At 44.1% G+C, this 26,780-nt stretch overlaps 1 protein-coding gene across 7 annotated transcripts in view; it reads right to left on the reverse strand.

Annotated features, from left to right (window-relative positions):
- Positions 1-26,780, reverse strand: part of ABR (ABR activator of RhoGEF and GTPase) — a 669,248-nt gene that overhangs the window by 253,170 nt on the left and 389,298 nt on the right. For all 7 annotated transcript variants that reach the window (XM_068270301.1, XM_068270303.1, XM_068270302.1 and 4 more), the window contains one exon: positions 20,765-20,869. In XM_068270301.1, coding sequence (XP_068126402.1) covers positions 20,765-20,869 — 105 coding nt within the window. The remainder of the gene's footprint in view (positions 1-20,764; positions 20,870-26,780) is intronic.

The following is a 26,780-nucleotide window of genomic DNA, read 5'->3' on the forward strand; positions in this document are numbered from 1 at the left end:
TTTGGCTGCAGTAGAGTCTGGGTCACACACCTGAAACAGGCATGCAGCAAATCCAGTCAGACTTCAGTCAAACATCTGATCTGCTGCAGGCTTGTTTAGGGTCTATGGCTAAAAGTATTGGAGGCAGAGGATCCGCAGGGCAGCCAGGCAACTGGTATTGCTTAAAGGAACTGTAGCAAGAGGTATGTGGAGGCTGCCATATTTATTTCCTTTTAAACAATACCAGTTGCCTGGCTATCCTGCTGATCCTCTGCCTCTAATACTTTTAGCCATAGACCCTGAACAAGCATGCGGCAGATCACATGCTTCTGACTGTCAGATCTGTCTGGATTATCTGCATGCTTGTTTCTGGCGTGATTCAGACACTACTACAGCCAAATTGATCAGCAGGGCTGCCAGGCAACTGGTTTTGTTTAAAAGGAAATAAATATGGCAGCCTCCACATACCTCTTGCTACAGTTGTCCTTTAAAAGGCAATAAATATGGCAGCCTTCATATCCTTCTCAGTTGGGGTGTCTTAGGGCTGGTTCAGACGGACATTCGGAGGCGTTGCGTTCGTTGGCGTTGCGTTCGTGATGCGTTCAGGCTTTCAGCAGCGTTCGCGTTGCGTTCGCATGCGGTCGCGTTTTTTCTTCCCCTAGGGGGACATTACCCGTCGCGGTTAATCGTCCCTGGAAGCTACATGTAGCTTCTAGGGGCTCCTTGAACGCCAGGGAAAATCGGGACCCGAACGCCGCGTTCGTATAAACGCGCGTAAAAGCTTGGTACAAACGCTCCCATTCACTTGAATGGGAGCGTTTAACGCCAAGCCCCGAACGCTGGCGGTAGACGCTGCACAAACGTCCGTCTGAACCAGCCCTTAATATCTATCGAAGTGAAGTGATCATTGCTCGAGTGTACCTAGGGTTGGAGGTTACATTAAAATGTTACTATGGCACCCCCGATATTTAAAGTTAAGCCTATGCCCAGCAGTAAAATATAACATTCTAAAGCAAACTAAGAATCAGCTGTAACAAACAGGGATCTCCATATGCATTCCATGACCAGGAAAGGGACAAAAAAAAAAACATGTTCAAAGGCTTCAGCAGTGTTTAATAGCGAAGAACAGTTTCAGGATAAGACTTCCTCCTTGTTTCTACAGATATGGCCTAGACTTTAAGCGGTTAATATTTCTTCACACATAACAGACATGCACGCATAGTGGTATTTTATCTCTCTCATTTAAATAAGCGATTCATGCAAAGGAAAGAGGTTCCTTTGAAACCACATGAAGAGAGCAATTGTTTCACATCACTTCCTTGTTTTGTTTTGTTTTTTAATTCAAAGGTTATTGACATAAATGCAAATGAGGCATATGCACACACGTTCTGCTCATCAACCATTCCATATGTTGTATAGGTCATGTAGAAAACTGACACCACAGACTTTTATTGACGTCACGCTGTCTTGAATTGCTTCACATCTAACAATTGTGTTGAGATTCACAACAGCCCTGCATGGAGTCAGAGCCGGATTAAGGCTAAATGGGGCCCTAAGCAAAGTAACTGATTTGGGCCCCCCCATCATGTCGTAATAGAATCAGAAGATGCAGCTGCACAGCAACATGTCGCACACACCGGGCAGCCGAGCTACTGGTTGCTATGGGCAACAGCACGCTTTCCTCTGTGGGTGCACAATGCAGGGAATAGCAGCGGCAAAATGCAGAGTGAGAGATGAATGGCTGGGACATTTGCACTCAGGGGCTGGGGCACCCCTGTGAAGAGGTCGCCAGATATCACAGCAGCAGCACTTTCCCCCTGCATCTCCAGCCTGGCAATAGCAGAAAGCTCTGGACACCGCCAAACCGGAAGCCGTTCCCCAGACAGAATTACATAACCACCCCCACCACCAAACAACCAATTTCCTCCCAAACTAGACAGCCACCATGCAGCCTCCATCCCAGTGAATACTATAGTCCAGCAGAGAAGGCAGCCGCAGCAGGGGAGAATGACAGCACCAGATGAATCACATTCACCTATTCCGATCCAAGCAATAGAGGTCCCGTCATCCGGAGCCCATCTGTCTCCTCTAGAGTGCTGCCGCTCTGTTACTACTACTATTACTACTTCCTACTTCATGTCTGATCTGAGAATCGGGAAGTTCAGAGCGAGCGGCTGCACTGTAGAAGAGACAGATGGGTTTCAGATGACGGGATCTCTATTGCTTGGATCATGGATAGGTGAGTGAGCGTTTGCCATCTGCTGCTATAATTCGTGCTGCAGCTGTGGTTCTCTGTGGGAAGGGAAGGCGGAGTGGGCAGTGGCAGAGTGCACAGTAGCAGGAGGGGGACCTAGGAGGAGAGCCTGGCTCTGAAGACAATCAGCAGTGCACGGCATCATTTGACAAGACAAGACAAATAACATTTATATCGCGCTTTTCTCCTGGTGGACTCAAAGCACCAGAGCTGCAGCCTCTAGGACGCGCCCTATAGGCAGTAGCAGTGTTAGAGAGACTTGCCTACGGTCTCCTACTGAATAGGTGCTGGCTTACTGAACAGGCAGAGCTGAGATTCGAACCCTGGTCTCCTGTGTCAGCGGCAGAGCCCTTAAAGGGGAACTGAAGTAAGAGGTATACAGAGGCTGCCATATTTATTTCCTTTTAATCAATACCAGTTGCCTGGCAGCCCTGCTGGTCTATATCTCTGCAGTAGTATCTAAATAACACCAGAAACAAGCATGCAGCTAGTCTTGTCAGATCTGACCTTAAAGTCTGAAACACCTGATCTGCTGCATGCTTGTTCAGGGGCTAATAGTATTAGAGGCAGAGGATCAACAGGGCTGTCAGGCAACTGGTATTGCTTAAAAGAAAATAAACATGGCAGCCTCCATACACCTCTCTCTTCAGTTCCCCTTTAAAGGGACTCCAAGCAGTGCCTGTGGATATGCCTTTAAGCATACCCACAACTAATTCATTACATCCTCACACCTACCAGCATGATGTTTGTAATTATATCCCCCTGGGTTCCTTATATTTCATTGCATTGTGCTGAATCGGGCTGCCAACTTTGGAGAAAAGTTGTCCTGGGGCCGTGATTTAGATCGTGAAAATATCAAAAACTAAAAGGCATAGAGCAGCTGTTTATATATCATTGGAAAGAGGAGAAAGAGAGCTTTAAAATGATATGAATCTTTCCATAGTTACTGCACTGCTCAGAGTCCCTTTAACCATTATACCATCCAGCCACCGCTGACTTTGGAGAAAAGTCGTCCTGTGGCCGCGATTTCAATCGCGAAAATATCGAAAACTAAAAGGCATAGAGCAGCCGTTTAGATATCATTGGAAAGAGGAGAAAGAGAGCTTTAAAATGATATGCATATTTCCATAGTTACTGCACTGCTCAGAGTCCCTTTAACCATTATACCATCCAGCCACCTCTGACTTTGGAGAAAAGTCATCCTGTGGCCGCGATTTCGATCGCGAAAATATCGAAAACTAAAAGGCATAGAGCAGCTGTTTATATATCATTGGAAAGAGGAGAAAGAGAGCTTTAAAATGATATGTATCTTTCCATAGTTACTGCACTGCTCAGAGTCCCTTTAACCATTATAACATCCAGCCACCGCTGACAGGATGGCAAGGGCTGGTTTATGTGCTAATGGGGCCCCTTTGACTCTGAATGGGGCCCCAAGCGACTGCTTTTGTTGCCTGGTCGGTAATCCGGCCCTGCATGGAGTGCAAATGTATAGTACTAATGTGTAACTTTTAATTGTAGTCATCAATACTACATTTATTCACATATCAAATCAATTGATTTCATGAGCAAAGGGAGTTTGAAAATAAAAATACAAATTTTCTCTTTTAATTTCAGTTTAAATATTAGGAGTCAGAATCGGTGCATTTTTTATGACTTTAACACCAGGTACCCAACTCCCCAGCCAATGCCAATTTCTTAGAGGGAGGGGGTCTCACGGGTTGTTGCTGCACCCAGGTTCAAACTGACGTTTCTACCTAAAACACCGGCATCCTCTGGATCGGAAGGCAGTGTACTGTTGGTCTTTTAATGCTTACAATGATGCACATTTGAGCTATGGAGGGATGTATAAAATGGCAAGGAGTGCTGCTTTCAGCCCGTGGATCTAGGAGTTTGACACCTGTGAAGCATGGACATGAAGAGAGAAACTCCATTCGCTGCCAGGTGACTCGCGCCATCAATGCACGACATTAACCAAATGTCCAGCCTTTTTCCCCACCACACCAAACACTTCTGTCAAGGATGATCGGTTGTCAAGCGTTCCAGTAGCTGGGCAAATGTAAAGTGTACAGAGGCCGCGAGGAATGGAGGACCGGGCGCTGAACAGCGGCAGGCAGCCGATGTGTACAGCTATCTCGGAAGATCCCGAGGAGAGGAGGAACCCTTGGAGAAGCAGGAGCAAGGTGGGAGAGGAGTGCAGTGCTGGATGGAAGACCTGAGCCTGCATTGCACAACATTTTCCCATATATTCGGTATATAACACACACCCACTTTTCCCCGCTGGTTTTGTGGAAGAAAAAATGTGTCTTATATTTTTCTGAAGAATATGGCAAGTCTAATGTGAAAACACAGCAATAAATATCAGTTTTTAGTGCTGTCTGTGTCTGCAGTGAAGAGATCGTAACGCTTCCTGTGGTACCACCAGGAACAGAAAGTGAGAGAACCGCTCCAGTGCAAACCAGAATAAAGCTGTTCCCTGCACTAGCAAGACAAAACATTATTGCCATGGCAATGGCTCACAGCTGTAGAACCAGGACAGGTTTATAGCAAAGATTATAGCTTTAAAAGTAAATTAAATCTTTATAAAATACATCCATAAATATGAGAACGCAAACTGAGCAACTCAAATGAAAGGGCACAGTGATTTTAATTTTATTTTTTTATTGTTTATCTGTGACAAATGTTAATCTTTCATTTCTGCATAAAGAAAGCCTGAACTAAAATTTCCCTCATAGGATCTCATGTCTGCTGCCAAGTCCCACATATCTAAGTAAGTCCGTTTCAATAATACACGTGGCATTTAACCATGTTGGCCAGAGCTGCAGAACGTGCTGTCTGTGTGTCATCGGGGAATCCATCCTTATGATAGAAATGATATCACCTGTACTCAGGGCTGGTTCTAGAAACAATGGGGCACTGGGCAAAAATTACATGGGCCTCACCCTTGAACTGCCTCCCCCATGCAGCAAGGTAGCTGCATTAGGCGGCCTTTTTCTCCTCCTCCCTCCCCCTTTCAAAAGTATTAGGGTGACTGGCCCTCAAGGTCACCCCCAATTGATAGTGCTCCCCTGGAGTCCCTGCAGAATATTTACAGCAGAGTAGGCTCATCGGTCTTGCCGCCACACTTCCCCACCAGTCTGTGTCCCTAGTCTTCATTCTCGTAAGTGCCTGTTTTCTGTGACCTGGCAACATGTGCCCATTCACCTAATATAACGAAGATGGAAGGACACAGGAGGGAGTGTGCGGTCTGGATAGGTAAGTGCCCTTCCGCTGCCACAAGTACTCTGTAAGGGCCCCGGGGAAGCACTGTCAATTGGGGGAAACTTGGGGGGCCGTCAGCCATCTACAGTGGCTTGCAAAAGTATTCAGCCCCCTTGAAGTTTTCCACATTTTGTCATATTTTTGTCATATTACTGCCACAAACATGAATCAATTTTATTTGAATTCCTCGTGAAAGACCAATACAAAGTGGTGTACATGTGAGAAGTGGAACGAAAATCATACATGATTCCAAACATTTTTTACAAATAAATAACCGCAAAATGGGGTGTGCGTAATTATTCAGCCCCCTTTGGTCTGAGTGCAGTCAGTTGCCCATAGACATTGCCTGATGAGTGCTAATGACTAAATAGAGTGCACCTGTGTGTAATCTAATATCAGTACAAATACAGCTGCTCTGTGACGGCCTCAGAGGTTGTCTAAGAGAATATTGGGAGCAACAACAGCATGAAGTCCAAAGAACACACAAGACAGGTCAGGGATCAAGTTATTGAGAAATTTAAAGCAGGCTTAGGCTACAAAAAGATTTCCAAAGCCTTGAACATCCCACGGAGCACTGTTCAAGCGATCATTCAGAAATGGAAGGAGTATGGCACAACTGTAAACCTACCAAGACAAGGCCGTCCACCTAAACTCACAGGCCGAACAAGGAGAGCGCTGATCAGAAATGCATTCAAGAGGCCCATGGTGACTCTGGACGAGCTGCAGAGATCTACAGCTCTGGTGGGGGAATCTGTCCATAGGACAACTATTAGTCGTGCACAGCACAAAGTTGGCCTTTATGGAAGAGTGGCAAGAAGAAAGCCAATGTTAACAGAAAAGCATAAGATGTCCCCGTTTGCAGTTTGCCACAAGCCATGTGGGGTACACAGTAAACATGTTGAAAAAGGTGCTCTGGTCAGATGAGACCAAAATGGAACTTTTTGGCCAAAATGCAAAACGCTATGTGTGGCGGAAAACTAACACTGCACATCACTCTGAACACAACATCCCCACTGGGGGTGCATCTCTTCAGCAGGGACAGGGAAGCTGGTCAGAGTTCATGGGAAGATGGATGGAGCCAAATACAGGGCAAACTTGGAAGAAGACCTCAGAGTCTGCAGAAGACTTAAAAATGGGGCGGAGGTTCACCTTCCAGCAGGACAACGACCCAAAACATAAAGCCGGAGCAACAATGGAATGGTTTAAAACAAAACATATCCATGTGTTAGAATGGCCCAAAGTCCAGATCTAAATCCAATCGAGAATCTGAGGCAAGATCTGAAAACTGCTGTTCACAAACGCTGTCCATCTAATCTGACTGAGCTGGAGCTGTTTTGCAAAGAAGAATGGGCAAGGATTGTAGTCTCTAGATGTGCAAAGCTGGTAGACACATACCCTTAGGCTGCTTTCACAGTGGGACGTTAAAGATCCACGTTACAGCAGCCTGTAAAGCAGCCAACTCACAGTAATGAAAAATCAATGTGCTGTTTAGAGTGCCCACTTTGCGTTACATTGTAACGCTACACGTTGAATAAAAGTGCAGCATGCTGTGCGTTATACTGGGCTTTAGCTGCATTAGACTGCTTGCACATGCTCAGTGACTAGCCACATGGCTAATTAATATTCACTGCACTGTGGTGACGTAACCTGGACTCATAGTGTTGTCCGGATCATGAATGAATCGTTCATTTGATCCGGATCTTTTTTGTGAGACGAATCATCCGGATCATCACAATGAACGATTCGGTTCACAGTGGATGTCTGTCTGGAAGAAACAAGAACATACGGAATGTACAGTGCAGGGAAAGTCGTGTCCTGCTAGTCATTTCACCCCCAGTCTGCTTCCCTAGTAAAATGATTCAAATGATTCAGTTCAAAGATCCGGATCTTCTCAATGATCCGATTCGAATCATCCGAATCCTTGAAAAGATCCGGACTTCCCATCACTATCCTGGAGCTGCTGTTCTATCAGTATAGATAGAACGAAAACAGCACATTATGCAGTTCAATCTGACATCCAACTTCAACACCACCATGCGTTGCGTTAGGGGCCCGTTATGCGACCTTAAAGAAAACCTGAACTGAAAATTAAAAGTCAAAATAACCATTAACAAGTCATACTTACCTCCAGTGTGGTCTACTCCTCAATCTCTTTCTCCTCTCTTGCGTCCTGTATGTCCACTGTGATCAAGGGAATTCTCCGTCCTCGATTTTAAAAATGGCCATTACCCCATAACCGCTTTCTGGTCAGCACACTGTTAAACTGTAACATCGTCCACTTGAGCCATAGAGAAACATGGACATTACCGGGCATATCAGTTGTCCACTCAGCCATAACTGACAGCAACTGATATATAACTGACAGCAACTGATATATTTCAGTTCTGACAAAATGTTGTCAGAACTGTAAGGGATCATTGTCAGAAGAAAATGGTGAGCTTCTGAGAGGAACTGATGGCAAAGTAACTATTTAATGTTCATTTGAAGTTACCTCATGTGTTTATTTTAAATAATTTTACTCAGTACATGTTCCCTTTAACCTCCCCTAAAACGCAACGTGTTGGTGTGAAAGAGGCCTAAAAGACTAGCAGTTGTAATTGCAGCAAAAGGTGGTTCTACAAAGTATTGACTCAGGGGGCTGAATAATTATGCACACCCCACTTTGCAGTTAGTTATTTGTACAAAATGTTTGGAATGATGTATGATTTTTGTTCCACTTCTCACATGTACACCACTTTGTGTTGGTCTTTCATGTGGAATTCCAATAAAATTGATGCATGTTTGTGGCAGTAATGTGACAAAATGTGGAAAACTTCAAGGGGGCCGAATACTTTTGCAAGCCACTGTATGAGTCCCTAAACTATTGCAGAGTTTACCCCTGTGGAAGCACTGGCCCTACCTGTACCCAATACTGTTTTTTCTGCCTCTGGGCTTCTCTGAGGTAACATTGTTTATACAGGAAGAAGGAAGGTGATGCAGAGAGTAATCACTGGTGTTTTCAGAATACAGATAAAAGCCACTTTAGAAAGGTAAACCATTGTTGCTGAGCATTCCACTTGGACGACAGACCTTAGAGGGATATGGAGGCTGCCACATTTATTTCCTTTTAAACAATGCACATTGCCTGGCTGTCCTGCTAATCCTCTGCCTCTACCACTTTTAAGGCCGGTTCACACGGACGCTTGGCGGCGTCTACCGCCAAGCGTTCGGGACCCATCGGCTAAACTCTCCCATTCAAGTGAATAGGAGCGTTTAGCATTGCGCGATTACCGTCGATTGCATAAACGCGGCGTTCTGATCCCGATTTAACGCATCGTTTCGGCCGTCCCCAGAAGCCGCATGCAACGTCCAGGGACGGCTAGCCGGCGCGGCTTCATGTCCCCCTGCGGGGACGAGAAACGCCGATCGCGACGATCTCTGTACCGCCGCCACCGAACGGGACGTCACAGGACGACGCGACTTCCTGGCCGCCCCAACGCCGCCTGCCGTCCGTGTGAACCGGCCATAGACCCTGAACAAGCATACAGATCAGATGTTTGACTGCATTTGCCACATGCTTGTTTCAGGTGTGTGATTCACTACAGATGCATGAAAGATCAGCAGGATGCCCGGCAACTGGCATGGCTTAAAAAGAAACAAACATGGGAGACTCCATATCCCTTGTGAAGAATAAGCAGGCTGGGTCTCCACCGGGATTTTGTGGTTATAGCTTAATTTATTAATGATAACATAGCCACAAACACACCCCGCCCCCCAGGGGGTGTGTTTATGTAAAATGTTATAATGGACTCATTTTCATGAGCACGTTAGCATTTGACAAAGGCCTGCATGCGGAAACTTTGTGCTGTTTGTGGCTGTTACCACTAATACATTAAGCTATAACTGCAAAATGCAGGTGGAGACCCAGCCTGCTTATTCTTCACGATTGTGGCATCCGGGTGTTTGCTGGTTGACTCCCTGATGTCTTAATGTGGATTGAACTCAGGGGCCATTTTTTCTTTATGCTTAGACTCCAAATCCCTCTCAGGTCAGTTGTCCTTTTAACGTTTAACTTTTTGTACTTGTAGTACAACATTGTTAAACTTTACTATCTTTTATGAAGTCAGCCTAAAGGTAGCCATACACTGGTCGATTTGCCATTAGATCGACCAACTGACAGATCCCTATCTGATCGAATCTGATCAGAGAGGGATCGTATGGCTGCCTTTGCTGCAAACAGATTGTGAATCGATTTCAGCCTGAAACCGATCACAATCTGTTGAGCTACTCCAAACGCCTGCCCCCCCCCCCGTATACATTACCTGATGCTGGCTCCCGGGCATCTTCTCCGCGCTGCACGGCTCTGTTCCGGCTCCATCCCGGCACTTCCTGTGTCACTCCGTGACCAGGAAGTTCAAATAGAGTGCCCTCTATTTGAACTTCCTGGTCACTGCAGTGACACAGGAAGCGCCGGGATGGACCCGGAACAGAGCCGTGCAACGCGGAGATGATGCCCGGGAGCCAGCATCAGGTAATGTATACCTGATCGGATCGGCCGCCGCTAGCAACGCGCTCCCTGCCCGCGGGCGATCGAGGGTAATTTCCTGCACGGCGCGATCGACGGACCGATCCGATTTCGGGAGGAAATCGGATCGGTGGGTGCGTTTACCGCGAACGATTGGCAGCAGATTCGATCCCAGGATCGAATCTACTGTCGAAACGGCCACGAATCGGGCCAGTGTATGGCTTCCTTTATGGTTTTTCTGTAAAAAAAAAAAAAAAACCCACAAAGTAACTTTCAGAAACACTTAAAATTACTCTGAAATTTATAGATGCTTACAAGGTAGCTATACTAAGAAAAAGCATGTCGGCTAACTTCAACATTCTGCGCTTCTATGTACGGTACTATGATCTGAATAACGGAAAAGCCACAGGTGTAAAAAGATCTGTGACTGGATTAAGGTATCACCAACCTATACCTAGTTATTATAGCTGCGAATGACCCCCAATGTAAGGAAGGCATACAAATCCACCTTAAATACAAATATAGATTTACTGTAGGAAAATCCTTAACTGTGTAAAGATCCCTTTCTAAACAGGCAGTAAAATCTCTTTTCCTCCATACACAGTCCGTGTCCCCTTATCTTTTGTACAGATCTAGGGATAAAAAGCTCATATTAACAGCGTGTAAGGAAGGTTATTTCTGAAAGGCACTGCAAGTTTTGTATAAGATGCACAAATTACTATCTTACCGGTCTTGCTATTATCCCATAGTTACTACACAATACTTAGTGGTAGGTGAAAACGTCTGCCACAGTCCTAGCGCACAAAGACTTGTATTGTACAACAGAGAAGTCGGAAAGTCCCTGCATTACAAAATGGTTTTAAATATAGATGTGACATCATGTGACATCTGGACACACACAACAGACTTCATCTACAAAAACAATGGACTCACCACTTATGTACTTCATCTGGCTGCTAGTAATCCTAAACTGGCAACCTTTCAGACTGACAAGGCAAACCTCTTCAAAGAGCAACACCTGAATCCAACAACTATCTCAGCTGGACTGTTCCAATTGTTTATAATCTCACTAAACTCCCCAGTGCAGTAACCACATCAGATTCCCAGGACAGAACACAGTTAACAGTACATTTAGATGTAACAGGAAGTACATATAGTAACCTTCATTAGCACAATGCTAATTCTTAATCAACAGAAAAGGTGGTCACACGCTACAAGGTTTCTGTTTTTACCACAATTTGGTAAAAATTATATGTAAAATCTGTTATGTATAATTATATTAAAATATAAATGTTTTGTACTTGGTTTATTTATTTTATAAATAAAAATTGTGTTAAAGAGAATCTGTATTGTTAAAATCGCACAAAAGTAAACATACCAGTGCGTTAGGAGACATCTCCTATTACCCTCTGTCACAATTTCGCCGCTCCCCGCCGCATTAAAAGTGGTTCAAAACAGTTTTAAAAAGTTTGTTTATAAACAAACAAAATGGCCACCAAAACAGGAAGTAGATTGATGTACAGTATGTCCACACATAGAAAATACATCCATACACAAGCAGGCTGTATACAGCCTTCCTTTTGAATCTCAAGAGATCATTTGTGTGTTTCTTTCCCCCTGCAGCTATCTTGCACTGAAGTGTCAGGCTGTTTCTTCCTGAAGAGTGCAGACAGCTCTCCCTGTATGTAATTCCTCAGTATGTGAAAGCCCAGCCAGCTCAGAGGAGGATTTATCCAGCTTGTAAAAGATAAGAGAGAAGAGAGAAGCTGCTCTAATCTAAATAATACACAGGCAGTGTGCAGAGAGGGGCCTGGAGGGGGGAGATGCATCACAGAACCACAACACTGAAGAACTTGGCAGCCTTCCAGACACAGGCCTGACAAGTCTGACAAGAGAGAGATAAGTTGATTTATTACGGAGATGGTGATAGTAGAACGTGCTGCAGTAAGCCAGAACACATTAGAATAGCTTTTGGAACTTGTAGGATGATAAAAAACAGGATGAAATTTTTGTTACGGAGTCTCTTTAAATGAATTTTTCAAGTAGCAATGTGGTGTTTAGTGGTAATATGTTAAACAGAGAATGATTATGGCATGATATTACTATTAACGTGGGCGGCCACATCACAATTTGCACAACCTAATTAGGGGAGCGTCACCAGAAAATAGTTCAATCATTGTGTATAAAAGATTCTGGTGACTCTACCTGTGCATATCAAAAATGTATTTTATTGTCGTACAAAAATCCGGTCAATCAAATCAGTACCCTCCACACAATATAAAAACACTTAAAATCATGGCGTAGTGGTTAGCTCTCTCGCCTTGCAGCGCTGGGTCCCTGGTTCGAATCCCAGCCAGGGCACTATCTGCAAAGAGTTTGTATGTTCTCTCCGTGTCTGCGTGGGTTTCCTCCGGGCACTCTGGTTTCCTCCCACATTCCAAAAACATACGGATAAGTTAATTGGCTCCCTCTAACAAAAATTGGCCCTAGACCACAGTACTTACACTGCATAATATAGACATATGGCAATGGTAGGGATTAGATTGTGAGCTCCTTTGAGGGACAGTTAGTGACAAGATATATATATATATATATATATATATATATATATATATATATATATATATATATATATATATACATTCTACAGCGCTGCGTAATATGTCGGCGCTATATAAATACTAAATAATAATAATAATAATACCAGGGTAAGAAGGTGTGCTCCTTTTAGTGTCCACTGATCCATATTAGGTAATTGCTTAAGTACGATCGCCCAGCATAAGTCTTTGCAAACCGTTTTGGCCACTAATATAAATGGATCAGGTGTGGGCCCACCACCGACGCACACGTTAATAGTAATATAATGGCAATGTTTTTGTGGGAAGGACACTGGTTTGTTCCTAAATTACAGGAAGATTATTGTCGACAGTGTGGTCAGTCAATAAGTGATTACACCCCAGACTTCAAACGTACACCTTATCGGTAGTGATAGAGGCGGATTCATTTTAGTAGAAAAGATGGCATATACATTGACAATTGAACTAGAAAAAGATATCAAGACAGCTTTCAAAGATCAAACTGTGGTAGGCACGAGGGAAGATGAGATAAGTGACATTGAACCCCAATTTAGAGAACATAACAAAATGATGATGAAATCATTGAGAAGAAAATGGGATATTGCCACTTTAGAGTTTTATATAAAGGAAAAAGTAGTCCCATGGGGCCTAAAGGAATGTATTGTCCCTGCAGAACATCTACAAAATCCACGATTCATGAAAGTATGGAAGGAGGGTTGCATAGCGAGGGGCATTATTATTATTATTAATTAGATTTATATAGCGCCAACATATTACGCAGCACTGTACAATAAATAGGATTACAGACAATGATAACTGGGGTGACAGAACCTTACAGGTAACAAATCATAGATACAACAATACAGGTAATAGCAATAAGATACACAACACAATGCAGATAGTAGTACATACTAGATCATAAACTGGAGTGGTAGTGGTAAAAATTACCAGTTCTAAATTCTGGGTAAAGTGCACACAGTTAAGTAAGATACACAAGGGGAGAGAGCCCTGCCAAAAGCTTACAATCTAGAGGGAGGGGTTGGTGACACGAAGGAGGGGGTGCATCAAGAAGTTATTGGCAGAAAGGATTAGGGCAGTGTTGAGTTGATGTAGGCCTCCTTGAAGAAGTGAGTTTTTAGTGCTTTTTTGAAGGTGTTGAAGGTGGGAGCGAGCCTGACAGGCAGTGGGAGAGAGTTCCACAGGATGGGGGCAGCTCTAGTGAAGTCCTGCAGTCGTGCATGGGAGTGCGAGATGCGTGGGGTGGTTAAGAGGAGGTCGTTGGAAGAGCGAAGTGGACGGACAGGTGTATATCTGCTGACCAGGTCAGAGATGTAGGTTGGGCAGGACTTGTGTATGGATTTGTATGCCAAACATAGGATCTTGAAGCTGATTCTTAAGTGAATTGGAAGCCAATGAAGGGATTTGCGTAGTAGAGTCGTGGAGACAGAGCGGTGGGAGGAGTAGATGAGTCTGGCTGCTGCGTTCATGATGGATTTTAGGGGGGGGCGATGCGGTTTTGAGGAAGGCCTGACAAGAGGGAGTTGCAGTAGTCCAGGCGGGAGATAATGAGGGCGTGGACAAGGAGTTTTTTAGTGTCTGGGGTCAGGAAAGGCCGGATCTTGGAGATGTTGCGCAAGTGGAAATAGCAGGCTCTAGCTACGGTTTGGATGTGGGAGGTGAAGGAGAGGGCTGAGTCCAGGGTGACACCCAGGCAGCGGGCTTGTGTGGTAGGACAAATGATTGTGCCATTGACAGTGACGTAGAGGTCAGTGGGGGGTGAAGCAGCACGTGGCGGGAAGATTAGGAGTTCAGTCTTATCCAGGTTTAATTTTAGGAACCTGGCAGACATCCAAGATGAAATAGCCGAGAAGCCAGAGGATACCTTCTCCATGGTGGTGGTGGAGAGGTCAGTGGTATGGAGGTAAATCTGGGTGTCATCTGCATATAGGTGATAGTTGAAACCCAGAGAGGAGAGGAGTTTTCCGATGGAGGCGGTGTAAATGGAGAACAGCAGGGGACCAAGAAAAGAGCCTTGGGGGATCCCAACTGAAAGTGGGAGGGAGGCTGAGGAGGAACCATTAAAGGAGGTCTTGAAGGAGCGATTTGAGAGGTAGGATGCTAGGGCAAGGTCTTGGATACCCACAGATTGCAGGGACTGGAGAAGCAGGGAGTGATCGACAGTGTTGAATGCTGATGAGAGGTCTAGGAGGAAAAGGATAGTGTATTTTCCTTCGGCCTTGACAAGCGTGAGGTCATTGACGACCTTGGTGAGGGCAGTCTCGGTGGAGTGGCCTAGCCGAAATCCTGATTGTAGGGGGTCAAACAGGGAGTTGGAGTCAAGGTAATGGGTCATGCGTTGGTGGACTAGACGCTCCAGGAGTTTAGATGCAAAAGGGAGTAAGGAGATAGGGCGGTAGCTGGATGGAAGTGAGGGGTCTAGTGAGGGGTCTAGTGAGATCATGAGGTCAATAGTTGATGAGGAAAATATCCAATTAGAAGAATTAAAATTCGAGAACAATTAGAATTGGAAGTGTGGAAATGCGTGTCTATGAAATATCACCAAGTGTTGACATCTCATTTTTCTGATGAAAAAAACCCTCGAAAGATGTTGTGCAAATAATAATTGCTTTTGAAGATTATTCGGTCTTGAAAATATGCCACTCACAATTGAAATCACGGTGAATATAATGTTACAGCTCGTGGGAGGAGCAACGCTGTTAAGGTGATGCGCACTGTGACGCCAAAATCACCCTGATACTTTAAGAAAGCCCCGTGGGCAGTGCAAAACGCGTCAGCAGGCAGGGCCAGGGTCGAAGAGAGCGCTCGTGACACCCAGTGAAGGTGGCCAGATTGAGCAGAGTACGGCGTTCCAGGTCAGCCACTGGAGGAACCGCAGAGCAATAGTGGCAGTGGACGGAGCACGGACGGGCAAAACACCAGCCTCATTGCCAGAAGAACGTCTGTTAACGGAAGCGGCGGGCGAGCCGTGGGTGAGCCGCGAGCGAGTGGCAGAAGAACCGGAGAGCCGATAACTAAGAGCCGGATCATCCACAGGGTGGGTTATCTGCAGCTGGTGCCAGCGGACATCATCCTAATAGGAGTTGTGAGTTACAAGCAGAAAGCAGTGCGTTTGTTTACAACAGTGATCGAGGCACGTGTTGAAGATGACGTAGTGGGTTGAAATAGGACTGTGTATATGATGTGAGAGCCCTATCTGATATATTAAGCCACATCGAGTGGGAACTGTGCAGTAGACCATCCAGTATTACATCTTATGGGCATTTTAGTCATCAAGCTAGTCCTAGAATTAACCAAGCAGTATAGCCAGTCAGAGTATACAATCTCTGAGGCCTCTGGGTGTGCGTCGGTGGTGGGCCCACACCTAATCCATTTATATTGGTGGCCAAGACGGTTTGCAAAGGCTTATGCTGGGCGATCGTACTTGAGCAATTACCTAATATGGATCAGTGGACACTAAAAGGAGCACACCTTCTTACCCTGGTATGATTTTAAGTGTTTTTATATTGTGTGGGGGGTACTGAATTGATTGACCGGATGTTTGTACGACAATAAAATACATTTTTAATATGCACAGTTAGAGTCTATTATACACAATGATTATGGCATGAGATTGATAGATGTACAGAGATTTTTAAAGTTGAAAAATCTACTGTATTTTTCGGACTATAAGATGCATACCAGGGGAAAAATATATATACTAAACCTGGTGCTTCTATGGTCCAGGGGCGTCTTGCAGATGTTCTCTCCCCAATTACTGTGTTCACCTCCTCCTTCCCCCTTTGTGTCCTTTCCTGTGTCCCCGCCTCCACTCCCCATGTAATGCAATTAGCAGCGGCAGCCGCTTGCATCACTCACCTGACCTGAGGGTGCCCGCGGTAATCAGAGGCTTCTCCTCTTGCTCCTTCCCCTAGTGCCGGTTGTGTGTGTAATGGCATGACCAGGAAGTGCCGGCACTAGGGGGAAGGAGTGAGCGTGAGGACAAGCAGCTGATCACCACAGGCTCCATCGGGTCAGATGAGTGATACCTAAGGCTGCCCCTACTTACATTACACATGGGGAGTGGAGCAGGACACAGGGGCTGTAGGGAGTCCCCAACATCGCGACGGGTCATATCGGTGGGCTTCTGGGTGAGAAAAAGTGCATCCAATCGGAGCCACGGGAGGAAGATAGCAACCAGTGGTGTGACTACAGGCCTCAGGGGCCCCAATGCGGAATTTGGACCTGTCCATCCCTCCATTAAATGTGCTCCCCCACCATGGTAGCCAGATGTGCCCCACTCCCTCTTCCCCCCCCCCCACCCCCACTCCTGGTATGGTAGCCAGGTATAGGCGACTCCAGTATAGCTAGCCAGGAATAAGTGCTCCCGGTATAGGTAGCCAGGTATAAGTGCCCCCAGCATAGGTAATCAGTATTAGGTGCCCCAAGTATAGGTAGCCAGGGACAGGTGCCCCCAGTATAGGTAGCCAGGAATAGGTGCTAAGTATAGGTGCCAGGAATAGGTGTTCAGTATAGGTGCCAGGAATAGGTGTTCAGTATAGGTAGCCAGGAATAAGTTGCAGGAACAGGTGCTCTGAATAGGTGCCAGGAATAGGTGCTCAGTATAGGTAGCCAGGAACAGGTGCTGAGTAGAGGTAGCCAGGAATAGGTGCTGAGTATAGGCAGCCAGGAATAGGTGTTGAGTATAGGTTGCCGGGAATAGGTGCTCAGCATAGGTAGCCAGGTGGGGGGGGGGGGGGGGGTTCGAAGGAGCAGCTTGCTAATGAGCAACGGCTGAGGATGAGGTCATCAAATGCTCACTTTGCCAGGATCCGCACGCTGCATGTACTTACTTCTTTCTGTTCTTGTGTTCCATCTGACTCCTCTGGGGGGCATTGTTACTGTAAGATGGAACGCAAGAACAGGAAGAAGTAAGTACATAAAGTGCGTGGATCCGGGCAAAGTGAGTATTTGACCTTCTTAGTCGCTGCTCATTCGCCTGCCGCTGTGCCCTCTCACGCAGCATGTGTAGAGAATGAGCAGGCCCCAGTCGCACATGCAACCGCTGTGAGCATAGCCCCTACGCCCATGTTAGTGACAGTCACAGCAGGAGCAGGTCACAAGCTGCCTACTTACTGTTCAGCAGCCGCTCATGCCAGGATCAAGCAGGGATCAGGAGAAACATGTGAATACTGAAGAGAGCCCTGCGCACAGGCAGAAATGATGACACTGCCACTGGCAAACCAACTCCTCCATGGGCACACTGACAGCCTGCAGTACCGCTTCAGGACGTCAGGTGTCATCACGCGGTGGTGACGTACTTGAGGTCTGACTCAGCAGGCAGCCGCAGGACGCCCAGGAGGAGTCAAGGTAGGTGATCACGCTGGTGTTTTGTCTTCTTCTGTTCAGCTGCATCCTGTGTCACTATCTCCCTAGCGGTAAGTGGCTACATCCTTCTACCCCTTCTTCTTGCCGGGCTGGTGCTAAGCCAGACAGAAAGCCGCCAACTTTACCTGAGTGAAGCGTCCGGCCAATAGGCTCTGGGGAAAATACTGGATAACCAGAACTGAAGCTCATCTCTAATCTAAATAACAGTAGAACATGTATGAGTTTTACACCAAAAGGTGCAATTTCTCAAAAGCACTGCACTTTATGCTTGTGCACAAATAACTACGCTATATAGTATCACACTTTCTGAGCAGCCTTATCAGTGTTTGTAAGGAAGCATTCACATCTCATCTGTTATTTTATCTTATTCCGGTACAAGTACACAGCATCCCTGACACATGACAGTACACTAACCAGAACAACAACAAACTGCTACATTACTGCTACAAATATGAAAACGCGGCAGCCAATGCAGTTACCCCACTTCATCCTAGCTCTGTTAAACTCAACTGGATTATGGAAATCTCTAGAAATAACACATCGTACAGCAAACCTGAACACTATTATATCATTAATTCTATTTAAACAGATCTGTAGCTGTTACATCGTTATCTTTACAGTACCACCCACTCTAACATATCACCATGGCAACCTCTAGCGGCAAACGCTGAACTGATAAAATTACTTTTTGAGAAGAGACTAAAGTGAGATTAACAAAAAAAAACAAGCACATAGTAAAGTCACATCCATACGACTTTTTTGTAGTGTTTGTTCCACTGATATTTTCTGCGCAGGAGATACAGGCTAGATTCAGACAGGCTGCATGTTAGCAGGCCACTTCTGCTATGTGCGATCAGCTTACACGAGAAAATCAATGAGGCTATATGTGTGCATTATTGATCTGTGGCTATTATCAAAGCTTTCTGGGAGAAAAAAAAAAGACTTCATAGGATTAGTTATCCTAAAGGTTGCCCTTACATAAATATAACATTTCTTCCATTAGCAAAATATAATACAGAAGTTAAAACACATTTTCACGCTGCAAAACATGCTGCAGAGTTGGATAAAGAGGCGCCCAGAGAAGATAAAATGCGTTAAAAACAAATAAAATGAAAAAGTGAGGTGGCTTACCTCAATGAGGACAAATTCAAATATTAATAGAATTTTATTGCACTGGCAACGAGTTTCGTGGGTGCATACCCACTTCCTCAGGCCAAATAGCAGTGCCTAATAGTGCTTGTAGCCACAAATAAGGCACCTCTGCTGCAGAGTTAAATGGGTAACTGCCCAGGACTAGCCACACAGCACTGACTTCCTCTTATAGTAGTGTGTCATTGCACAACCTGCAAATACAACTTTCAGTTTGGTCAGTCTGAAATGTGATAGCATATTATGAAACCTTAAGGTGGCCACTAATGGTCCAATTTCTAGCGAAAAATCATTTGAGCCATTAGAAATTCTGATCGGGAGAAAAATCGTTCACTACACCATCAACTAACCAATCTTTGCTTCCTTCAAAAATCCAGTCAAACGATTTTTTTTTATTTTTTATAATAGTTCATAATTAATTGTGCCCATCAACTGAGATTATTTTCAACCAATCCGAACAGAATTTCTGATCGATCAAACAATTTTTCGCTAGAGATTGGACTGTTAGTGGCCACCTTTAGCGTTTTCATTTGATACTCCAATAAGTCTATGGAAAACAGCTGTACGCAAGTTCAGCATTATGGTCTCTTACCCAAACTACTCCTTCCATGGCTACTGAATGAGCTGCTGAGCAGAACTCATATTTTATATCGGTATGTCAGCATTTGTATGGATATAGGTTGTTGAAGGAATACAGGCATTTTGACTCTTCTTGCAGCAGTCAAGCTGGCTCCACCCCTTCCACCACCCGGCCTCCATGTTGATTTTCTTAGTGTTAAAGTGGACCTAAACTCTTGCACAGGACAGGAGGAAAACAGAGAAATGCACCCTGTATGCATTTAGAAAGCTTAGCCTGTCTATTTCCCCCTCATATGTGACTAAGCAGAAGTTGTAACTTGAACCCTCAGCTGTGTCAGCTGACTGCCAAGGCGTTAATTAGTAAATACAGGATGTTAACAATATATCTGCCTCCATGAAAGCAGGGAGTAGACAGACTGCAGATTTATTGAAAGATTTTTATCAGCTGTAACAAAATGTTTTTCTTTAAAGGTTATTATGCTGTTGCATATCTTTTAGAGCAGGGAGGATGTTCTGAGTTCAGATCTGTTTTCAGGATGAAATCAGTAGCCACATGGGGAATCTCAAAATTATCACATATTTTACTATTGCCTTGAATTCATCAATCCATCTCTCTGAAAGTACTGATCAACCACATGCAGTAGTTCATTACTGTCATTACATCACCAGGCTTTAGACTCGTTTGTTTGGCTGTTTTTTTGTTTGTTTTTTTACAGTGTTTTAGAGCCTAGGTTTTCAACGTGCGGTACGCGTACCCCAGGGCGTACTTCTGATGGTTCCAGGGGGTACTCGGGCTTGATATAATTAACCAAGTATCACAAATTTAGAGTTTTAGAATATGATAAATCCTATATAAACAACACCAAATTAGTATTTTAGCTAATTAAAAGCAAAAATAAATGCTTGGAAATGGTTTAGAACCATTTATTATGTACTATGATTAAAAATATATTTGTCAAGGGGTACTTGAGATAATGTTTACTATGCCACGGGGTACTTGGTGAGTACAGGGTTTTAAAAGGGGTACATACCAATAAAATGTTGAGAAACACTGTTTTAGAGCAAATATGCCACACTTACCAAAAGCAGAGCTTCCAGTTGGTTGATGTAGATTTCCTCACTTGCTAGGACACCCGACAAAACAAGTTTTCTCATTAACAGTCCTTTGTCGGACTCAGCTTCTCCCTGTTAATAATACAAATTAAAACGTTATTGCACCTCAGAAATACATATTGAGGGAGATGCAAAGTGACTAACTTTAGCAATATACAGACTAGCGAATGCAGCAAATGGATACAGGGAACACATGCTAACATGGGATACATGAGATAAAACCAACATGCATAACACAAGTATGCCCCATATGTTTCCATATACCGGAACATCATCTATTATCAACAGTAAAATAATTTCTGCCTTCCTCCCTCTCTGTGGCTAAAAAAAGTACCTCTTCAATGTTTCAAATCACTGGCACTTGTACTGTTTTAAAGCTACACTCCCCAAACTCTCAACCCGAATTAAAAAAAAATGTATTTTGGGGGTACACCCAGAAGTGGGTGGAACAACGAACGGCCAATGAAAAATTAGCAAAAAAAAAAAAAAAAAAAGTACCTCTTCTAATGTCATGTAAAGTCATTGAGATTTTTGGCCTTCAAACACTGGCCATGCTATGTGTCACCTTTTCACATCCTTCTTTGCCATAGCTTGAGCTTTTTTTGTTAAAGATCAGACTGGTTCCACAATTTAGTCCACATATTGAATTTGTATATCCCATTTTACAATTCTGTTTCATTATGCCTGATGTAGGTTTTGTATGAACATAGTTCCAATTCCATGTATTTTCTACACCTGTATTTGCATACCTATTTCAGTCAATAAAAAATTGTCACACAAAAAAAAATAAAAAAATACTTCTTGCCATGACTTCCTCATTTAATGTCTAAATCAACAAAGTATTAAATACTTAATTGTAACCTGTGACATTTTAGAATTACAGACTTTCAGAATGTTCCAACATCAGTGCTTAATTTGTGCCATTCTGACTATTCACACTATTGCCACTAGAAGGGCAACTAACTACAACAAATATGAGACTACTCTAAACTGGAGCAAACCTAATGTTTGTCCCAAACCAAAACAGCAGAAAAAGTCTGTTTACAGTATAATTTATGTATCTTACATTGTCAGTCTAGCACAGCCATGTGCTTCCCAGGGCTGAACAATATTGGACTGAACTAATTACCTTTTTATTCTTACTAGAGTACCTATGTCAGGCAAAAAAGTCCTGGAGTGGATTTGTAAAATGTCAGTGCAGTGGAGAGAAATCTGGGACACATAAATATATTAATCATCTTTCCCTGCAACTAGAAATAGCTCGAACCTCCGATTTTAGGTTTGCGAACCTCGAACACGAACTTCCGCAAAAGTTTGGTTCGCGCGAACCGCAATAGACTTCAATGGGGAGGTGAACTTTAAAAAACTAGAAACATTTATGCTGGCCACAAAAGTGATGAAAAAGATGTTTCAAGGGGTCTAACACCTGGAGGGGGGCATGGCGGAGTGGGATACATGCCAAAAGTCCAGAGGAATAAAACGGATTTGACGCACAGCAGCGTTTTAAGGGCAGAAATCAAATTGCATGCTAAATTGGAGGCCTAAAGTGCTTTAAAACATCTTGCATGTGTATACATCAATCAGGTAGTGTAATTAGTGTACTGCTTCACACTGACAGACTAAACTCACTGTGTGACGCACCGCAACCAGCTGTTTGTGTAGTGACGGCCGTGCTGGACTGGTGCGCACCATGGCGAGAGTGCAGGCCATGGCGGTTTTCAAGCCCATACAGTATGGTCAGGCTAAGGTAGCTGAATGACAGAACAGTGACAGTGTCCAGTTGATCGAATTTGGTCTGTCCACAATGAAGCAACGACCTTATTATCTTTCTTGGGTCAGGTGTGCCCCCCAACCCCAACACACTCATTTAGTCGGTCATTGCGTCATTGTGATACGCAAGCCCCTTCACTGCGGCAAGGTAATAGCAGTTATCACGTTATAGTGAATCGAGCCCTATGAATGATTCATGGTTTTGGCGTGCAATTTTCAATACATAATATACATGTACGTATTAGGACCTGCGTCACCACTGATAATGCATTTTAATACAAATACAGAAATGGCCGTACGGAAGAAGCAAACCGCTTCATGGTTTTTGCTTTCCCCAGTAGAAAAAAAGTGAACAACAATTGGGTCTGATTTATGCATTGATCGGCCGTCAGTCACAATGCGTGTACCACACTGCAACAACACAGCGAAAAACGGACGTATTGTGAATGAGGCATTACAATCACACACAGGGCACTTTTACTATCATGTCTTATAGTTAATCATTATCTATATTTTCACCCGTGATCCAGCTCAATATATATGACTGCCAGATCTTCCGACAGCATTTTATAGATTACCAGTGCTCCAAAATATATTCTGTACTTCTGTAACCAATTTGATTTTCAGGTCACCACTACAGGCTATAGGCCTCGATTCATTAAGACTTATCGAATTGGTTAACGACAGTTCGGTAAAATACCGAATTCTTTAAGTTGATTTCAGGATTCATCAAATTTATCTACAGCTGTTAGCGAGCATTCAGTAATCATTCGTTAGTGATGAGACAGAGAAGATGGAGCCATTTGAAGTGGTTATGTATCAGCTGAGAGTGATTCAAAGGAGCAGAAGGGCAAGAACAAGGTCTAGAACTACATCAATTTGCAAGAGAATAGATTTATTTGCTATAACAGGACATCTGCATTTCTCTTGAATCATCTTGTAAGAGAACACAGGCAGTGCCAGGGTTAACTAAATTCCTAGCTGCACTATATTTTTTTAGAAAAGGCTCCTATCAAGCCGCAGCTGGCGAAATTGTGGGATTGTCCCAAGCCACTTCCAGAATCCTGGTCCAGGTGTTAAGCCCTATTCAGAATGTTGCTAAGTAGTGTTCAAAGGACTGCCTTTTACCCACAATTCCATGGGAAACTTATGGCCTTGTGTTAAATTACCGCTGTAAAATGGAAATATCGACATGTTACCGAATGGTTACCGAGTTGGAAAAAGCAATCGCAAAGACAATGATGAATCGAGGCCATAGTCTTGGGTGAGAGAGGTTTCTCGCTTAATTTATATTTTTGTTGTGTGCGCAGAAAGGGGCTTAACTACAAACCGTGAGGCCCCCCAGCAAAACTTTGATGGGACACCCCAATGTTCACACTTTTCCCCCTTGCCTACCCATAGTAAGGTTCACAGACTGGGGCCTATTTTGAAAGAAAGAGTCATAAAAAAAGTCTGGACATTGTAATCTTCACACGCACAACATGAACCACCTGATCTGAAGGGTCGACCCCTGTATCAGAGCCAGTGTAGTAAGTAGTCAGAAACTCCTTACAGCTCTGCCCCCCCCCCCCCCCGCCCCCACCAACCCTACTGTCACAGGAACTGCTCCCTGTAGTTACGCCCTATTGTGCATACGTATGTGGCGGAGTTCTTCCCCCCACCTACCTCTTCAAGTTATTATGCATTCCCTGGATGGAGTGTTATGTGATTGTATCTAGTCATATTTCTACATAATTGTTTTCTTCAGTATTCATGTTGGCCCCATCCCCATGTAAGGCTAATTCTTTGAAGACAATACCCAATTTCTGATGAATTAAACACATAATTACTGTATATACTTGCATATAAGCCAACCCGCGTATAAGCCGAGGTACCCACTTTTCCCTCAGAAATCCAGAAAAAAGTGATTGACTTGAGTATAAGCCACTTCCCCAGTATAGCCCCCTCCACTGTAGTCAGATGTACCCCCAAGTATAAGTCACCCCCCCCCCCCCCTCCCCATAGCCAGATGTGTACCAAGGATGATACAGCTATGCCTCCAGATGACACCAGTTATATACATACAAGACACAGTGATTGCCACACAGGAAGAATCCCTGATCATTGCACCACTTGCACATTCTGCTCCACAACCCAGGGGACATAGGTAGACTTGAGAAGCACTCTGCACACTTTTGCAAGGGATGTGGGGCACAGACACAGCAGGGAGCCAGCTGGCAAGAGCAGGATAACTACTACATGATCCTCACACTCCTCTGCCAGTAACAAAACCTGCTCCACCATCCGTTCTGCGCCACTGACTCAAAAGCCGAGGGGGTAACTTTTACGCACTTTTTTGTGTGCTAAAAAATTAGGCTTATGCGCGAGTATATAAGGTAACCCCATAAAGCAAGCTAACTAAAACATAACTTTTAATAGAATACGGTAGTTTAAAATTGCTGCAATATTATTTTGAGATGAAAAACAAATGAGCCCAGGATCAAGGTATGTTCTGGATCACAGTGGATCTTGAATCGAGAATCTACTTAACCCAAGATTACTGTAAGCTCCACTAGTAAATGCTAATAATTTACATCAACCCTCCACCAACCCAACATGTTTCACCCCCTTAATTGGAGGCTTTGTTAGGGGAAAAGTGCCTAGTGCTAAGGGTGCAAAGTGCACAGTGCAAAACAACAGCTTTAAATACATGTCTCAGAAAAATAATACAGCAGAGCGATGTGCTCTCTGGCTCTGTCAGCAGCTAATTCTTTGAAGAGCCAATCACCAGTGTGTTTTTGTGGTGTGGGAAGAAACCAAATCAACTAGAGGAAACCCATGCAAATGCAAAGAGAGAAGATACAAACTCCGTGAAGGTAGTTATGGGATTTCTGGGAACCTGGAACTCTACTACTGCAAGGCAAGAGCACTACCCACTCTGCCAATGTTTTACTTTCAAAATTAAAGAGCAGAAGCACTAAGTTTGCACTTTGTGTAACCATGGTTGAAGGTTTTGTTCGGAGTCCTCTTTTATTGTGCTGTATTTTCTGACTTGACAGGTGGATATAAATAGTTATTGTTTATTCAGTGGAGAAGGAACAGCACACTGTGCATGGCCACATGTGAATGAGCACTTGTAATTGACTTGGCTGGGTGCAGCTTGACAATACATGACCTGATCATGTGATCCTGCCACATGTTTATGAATCAACTGTAATCATAGTCCTATTGAAGAAAAGGCTGCACACAGGAGACATGACAATAATCATTAAACAAGCAGCCTATGATTAGGTATAATTTACCCTGCAGATAAACAGTTCCAAGAAAATGCAAGAGCCCGCCAGATACACAACCACCTGTTCTCCCATTCAAGGTGGGCATTGTACACAACAGGGTTATTCCAGGCTTTGAGCAGGTAGAATGCAACAATAAATACACATACTGAATGTTTGATTTACACAGGGCCTGACATTCACGGAACAGTTTATTACACGTAAGTCGAGACATTTCTGAAAGAAAACACTTGGAATACCTCAGAGAAGAGTAGAGAAGAAACAGGAAACAGGAGCATTGTAAGTGTAGTGGGAGAAAATCCTTTGTGAGTCCTGATTGGATTTGATGGCCAGATGTATTTTTTTCAACCAAACTAGGTAATGGTTATTGGATGATACGCACGTTTGGTGGTTGCCCAATTGTGACTAAAGGTGCCCACCAAAGATACATGCTTGGTTGTATAATTTTACACGATTTTGTAAAATTGTACAATCTAAATTGTAACATTAGTAAGCTGTTGGCTCCCTCGCCGGCGCCCACCTCGAACCTTCGCTGTCCATACATTGCTGGGAGTGTTCTGCACCAAGGCATTAGCACTACACAGAAGCAGAATGCTCCTAGCGATTTGAACGCGATGGAGGTGAGTGTGTGTGGACAGACCGTGCATGTGCAGTATGTGGTGGCTGACAGATATACCTGGACGGCCAAAGGAGGATCAAGGTGGCCCGGGAGGACGGCGAGGGAGTCAATAAGCCCCAGGTATGTATGAATACTTTTTTTTTTTTCATCCCAGGTTTCCCAGTACTCTCTCTCCTTGTGGTATGTGCCATTGTATTGCTGCCTCATTTTAAAGTGACTTTCAATAAATTGGCGTTTTAATTATGGATTTGCCTAGCCACTCTTTTTCTACATATTTGCTGCAGTGGACTTTATTTGGGCTTGGAGCACTACAGTAACCTTG

The sequence above is a fragment of the Hyperolius riggenbachi genome, chromosome 2, assembly GCF_040937935.1.
Source record: "Hyperolius riggenbachi isolate aHypRig1 chromosome 2, aHypRig1.pri, whole genome shotgun sequence".
Classification (NCBI taxonomy): domain Eukaryota; kingdom Metazoa; phylum Chordata; class Amphibia; order Anura; family Hyperoliidae; genus Hyperolius; species Hyperolius riggenbachi.